Source organism: Papaver somniferum, unplaced genomic scaffold (genome assembly GCF_003573695.1).
Source record: "Papaver somniferum cultivar HN1 unplaced genomic scaffold, ASM357369v1 unplaced-scaffold_24, whole genome shotgun sequence".
Classification (NCBI taxonomy): domain Eukaryota; kingdom Viridiplantae; phylum Streptophyta; class Magnoliopsida; order Ranunculales; family Papaveraceae; genus Papaver; species Papaver somniferum.
This window is the reverse complement of record NW_020634374.1, coordinates 404,929-410,167: the sequence shown is the minus strand read 5'-3', so window position 1 is coordinate 410,167 and position 5,239 is coordinate 404,929. Positions and strand designations below refer to the sequence as shown.

Sequence of the window (5,239 nt, the reverse complement as noted above, 5' to 3'; positions counted from 1 at the left end):
TTGATAGAATTATCAATATTAAACTAGCTAAAGGTAAATCTGACACTCTAAGATGGCTTCTAACTAAGTCTGGTGTTTATACTGTCAAGTCCATGTACACCAAACTGAATGAGAAAACTGAGAACCATTATAACTTAGGACAACCAGACTCCTTTTGGAAAAAACTATGGAGTTTAGAGATATCTGACAGAATAAAAATCTTTGCCTAGAAATGCTTACAAAGTGCGCTATCTACCAATTTGAAACTTTCTAAATTCATGGAGGATGTGCATCCAAACTGTACTTTTGGATGTAATGATGTAGAATCGGCAAAACACCTTTTGATTTTTTGCCCTTATGCTAAATCGGTTTGGGCTGCAGAACCAAATCTTATAGAAGCTTGTTTTTACAGTAATACAACCTTCTTAGATATCTTTAAGGATTGGATGGGGAAACATAATCAAATTATCTCTATAGAATTAATTTTAACTAAAGCTTGGTTTATCTGGAAAGACAGATGTGACAGAGTGTTTGAAAAGACACAAAAATCAGGTGCACAATTGGGTATAGAAATACAAGGATTCTTAGATTTCTGGTCTAAAGGTAAACATTCTATTCTTCGCGTGAGTATTGGCCATATGAGATCTCCTACTTGGTCCTTTCCAAGGAAATCTCAATTGAAAATCAATATAGATGCATCATGGATTTCCAAATCTTTGCCTGAAGGTTTTCTTTAATTCTCAGGAATGATGCTGGTGGTTTTGAACAAGGACGAGCTGGACCGTTCGCAGCCTCTACCGCTGAAGAAGCAGAAGCATTAGGACTGCTGCAAGGAGCGAAATGGGTGGTTGAAAGAGGATTGTCCAACTTTTTGGTGGAAGGAGACTGTAAGAACCTTTTCGATTATCTAAATGAGAAACAGTCTGAAATCGAATGACAGAATCAAGCCATTATGGATGAAGTTAAGAGTGAATTACATCTTTGTCAAAAAAAAATTAGGTTTCTTTTATGTCCCGAGAACTGCGAACATTGTAGCAGATACTTTGGCAAAGGAAGCCAAATCTTTTAGTCATATTTTGAATTGGGAGACTATACCTCCTTCTTGTATTAAGGATGCCCTTGAAGTAGATAAATCTAATGTTAGGATGGTGACCTCCATTCCTACATTTGACGGCTCTACTTCCTATGATGTAAGGGTTACTAACACCCTAAGTTAGTTCTTTGAATGCATTTAACTTACAAAAAAAAAAAAGTTGCAAGTGAAAGTTAAATTGAGAAATATAGGCCACACAAGAAAAAAGATGGTGAGAGTTGTCATGAAATACACGACCTTGAGTTGTCTAATAATCCAGCAGAAATAGGTCTATATCAGTTATACACCCCAAATTCATCACGGGGAATTTGCAACCTTCAACTACGTTAGAAGTGTAATACACGATTGAGATGTGAGAGTTGCAGTTGGAAAAGATAAGAATCCGATAAGATAGATAGTAAATAATCCAACAGAAGTCTTATGCATGCATATATATATATATATATATATACTATATATGAATATATATGGATCACTGTGACTGCACAGTTTCAAACAATATCATATTTAGTGAGAGATTATTAAAATTCAGTTAGCCATGCATGAATCCAATAAGAAAAATCGCTTACCATTCCGCACTCTATATGCTCTTTTCATCTTCTTCTCACTTATAATTCAATATCTAGTATCCTGTCATGGCTGCATTGACACTGAAAGAAACGCCTTGCTTAGCGTCAAATCAGCTCTGGCTGACCCTGCAGGACGTTTGTCGTCATGGAATGTAGACCGTCACCGGAACTGTTGTTCTTGGGACGGTATCATATGTTCTACAGAATCATTTCGTGTCATTTCAATTGATCTTCGAAATATAGAACTCGAAAACTACCTCAAAGATGTTGATTTATATCAGCGTCAACCAAATACTTCACTTAGTGGTAAGATATCTCCTTCTTTGTTGGATCTAACTCACGTTCAGTATCTTGACCTTAGTTTCAATGATCTACTAAACTACTCAAAAATCCAGTATCAGCTTTCAAAACTCCATAATCTCCTTCATCTTGATATCTCCTATTCACCGTTTCCCGGCTCCATTACAACACAGTTTGCTAATTTATCTTCTCTACGATACCTCGATGTTTCTAATCACATCCAAAATATTGTTCCCAGCAGTTTAAGTATTAGTACACTTCCCTTTTACGTTAATTCTCCTTCCATAGATTGGGTTAAAGAGTTGGTCAATCTGAGGGTACTGAGATTGAATGGTGTTGATATATCCGAGGCAACAACGAAAAAGAATTGGGCTAAACCAATATCATTTCTTGCTGATCTTGAAGAACTTCATATATCGGATAGCGATATCTCTAGTCCAGTTTTTCCTATCCGAGAGCTACTCAATCTTTCTCGACTATCAAATCTACAAATGAACTTCCATAGAAATCTCGACTCTCCTATCCGAGAGCTACTCAATCTTTCTCGACTATCAAATCTACAAATGAACTTCCATAGAAATCTCGACTCTCCTATCCCAACTCAAATTGCCAACCTTACTTCCCTCTCTGTCCTTGAATTAGCTGGTTGTGATAATTTGTATGACCCAGTTCCTTACCTTCCTCAGCTTCAAAGGCTGGATGTAAGACAAAACTATAATCTTTATTTAAGTTTTACATCCATGTTTGAACGTCAATGGCCTAAACTCCAAGCACTTTGGACTTCTTCCACTGTTGTAAACGAGACGATTCCGAGTTCCATTTCGAATGCTCCCATGCTGGTTAGTCTTTTCGCATCAGGCTGTTCAATAAAAGGATCCTTGCCTGCAACAATTTCATCTCTTTCAAAATTGCAGTATCTTGATCTCTCTTCAAACAGGTCATATTCCTCCTTCCTTCTCCAATATGAAAACGTTACAATACCTATCTTTGTCGGAAAACAGTTTGGAAGGACCCATACCTGATCGAATGTGCGAGCTTACTTCTCTTCAGCAATTGAGTTTAGATCGTAACAATCTAAGCGGAACAATACCAAGTTGCATGCCCGAACTACAAAGTCTCAGAGTGTTCGATATCAGTTATAACTCTGTTGGGGGCACTGTTTCGTTGAACTCGTGGATCAATAAGTTAAACCTCACTAGGCTATGTCTTACAAGTAATAGCATAACCGTACAGATAGATCAACAACATTCCCGTCTCAATACCATTTGGGGAGCTTGGAGCTGCAATCGTGCAAAATTAATGGAGATGTCCTACCGTTCTTTGGCAATTTCACTAATCTTCATCAACTGGATTTATCTCATAATAATCTTACTGGATCCGTTCCGGCTTTCATTTGCAGTTTTACTATTCTCGACACATTGGATTTGTCTGATAACAATCTTATGGGAGCTATACCATCATGTCTATTTCAAAACCAAAACCTCACCATCTTAGATCTTTCAAAAAACAATCTCCATGGAACCTTACCACGTGCTTTTCATTTTGATGATAATCATTTCATGTCCATTAATTTGTCGAGAAACTTTCTAGAAGGTTCACTTCCTGTTCCCTCTCGAATGAATATGGCTTTCGATTTGTCACAAAATCAGTTCACTGGTGGAGTCCCATTTGAAGTCGGAGAAAGGCTTTCTAATGCTCGCCATGTTTTATTATCTAGTAATCAACTATCAGGTCGGATTCCTCTCTCATTCTGTTCGAACTACAAAGCCTTGCAATCGAGTATTAGCATTCATGTTCTTGATCTCTCCAATAACACCTTAACTGGAAATATACCTTCTAGTTTGGGGAACTGCAGCTCTCTCACTGTTCTACACCTTGGCATGAATAATCTCACCGGAGAGGTTCCTAAGGAACTTGCACAAATTACAATGATATATCTCCTGTTGCACGATAACCTTCTCAAAGGTACTTTTCCAAAGTTCATCAAAAAATTTGAACAACTAAATGTTCTTACTTCGGGAAACAACAACTTTGAAGGTAATTTACCAACTTTCTTTGCCAACTTTCCATATCTTCGTATTCTATCTTTAAGGTCAAACAAGTTCAATGGATCCATTCCCAAAGAAATCAGCAATTTGCAGAACCTCCAGATCTTAGATTTATCAAATAATAATTTCTCCGGTCCGTTTCATGGCAAGATTGGTAATATGGCGATGTTAAGAAGTAGACCGAATGACACGTTCGCAGTTTACAGTGGTGGTTGGAGAATCCCAGATTATCGATTAGAAATAGTGATCAAAGGGGTCCCGCAGTATGTTCAACGCGTACATGGTTACAATTCAGGTATCGATCTTTCAAACAACATTATCGATGGATATATCCCTCAAGAAATAGGTTTACTAAAAGGGCTTGCAATGCTTAATTTATCACATAATCATTTCCACGGCAAAATACCGTCAAGCGTAGGAAACATGACCGGTTTAGAGTCTTTGGATCTGAGTTTCAATAAGCTGTCTGGAGAGATCCCAATGGAATTGGCATCAGCAAGCTATCTTGGGTATTTAAATCTATCTTACAATAATTTGAGTGGCAGAGTCCCTGAAGATGTTCACTTCCAAGGTCTAGGTGGGGATGGTTCAGCTTTCCTCGGTAACGAACTTTTGTGTGGTGTTCCTACAAAGAAGCGTTGCGACGGTGATCCCATTGGTCCTACGAGTAGTGGTGGTACTGGTGATAACACCAACCTACATGTAACACGTGATGAAGACGGCGCAAGAGATAAGATGTTGTTATTGGTTTCTGTTATTTTGGGTGTGGGAGTAGGGTTTTGGGGTCTGTTCTTAGGTTTGCTTTGCAGAAAAAACTGGTGGTTTGGGTACTGGAGAGTTGTTGATACTGTTGCCGGAAAGATAGGAGGTTGTATCAAGAAAAAAGTATAGGTGATTGTAATTGGGAATTGGGATGGTGATCTAATATATAGCATGATTTATAAAAGGATACCACTATTAGCGGGTGATATCAATTGAGGATCCGACGGTGAGGATCTGTTAACATTTTTTTTCCTATATGAATTGGTACCACCCCAAATAGTATTGGTATTCCCTTTATAAATCATGTAATATAAGATCAGCTTCTGTAAAAAGGTGATGTTTGTTACTACATTTACAATAAGTGTGGGAGGTATTACCGAACTTACAATTATAGTATGAGGCGCTAGTCTAACAAACTTCACCTTTTTGTTGCAAATGTCGTAGCACCTAATGTTGTATTCCCTCCGTTTCTAAAAAATAGGTTTATT

At 37.8% G+C, this 5,239-nt stretch overlaps 1 protein-coding gene across 1 annotated transcript; it reads left to right on the top strand.

Annotated features, from left to right (window-relative positions):
• Window positions 1–257: 257 nt before the first annotated feature.
• LOC113340838 (receptor-like protein 9DC3) lies at window positions 258–5,017 on the top strand. The gene is made up of 5 exons (XM_026585899.1): window positions 258–634; window positions 724–866; window positions 979–1,169; window positions 1,605–2,878; window positions 3,341–5,017. The coding sequence occupies exons 1-5, from the start codon at window positions 258–260 to the stop codon at window positions 4,878–4,880; spliced, it is 3,525 nt and encodes a 1,174-aa protein (XP_026441684.1). The 3' UTR covers window positions 4,881–5,017.
• The last annotated feature ends 222 nt before the right edge of the window (window positions 5,018–5,239 follow it).

Bases quoted from the DNA above. Each gene is read 5' to 3' on its own strand.
- LOC113340838 (XM_026585899.1), top strand. From the start codon at position 258: ATGGAGGATGTGCATCCAAACTGTACTTTTGGATGTAATGATGTAGAA. The intron at 867-978 runs GTAAGAACCTTT...AAAAAAAATTAG, and splicing joins CTTTTTGGTGGAAGGAGACT to GTTTCTTTTATGTCCCGAGA. The intron at 1,170-1,604 runs GTAAGGGTTACT...ATTAAAATTCAG, and splicing joins ACGGCTCTACTTCCTATGAT to TTAGCCATGCATGAATCCAA.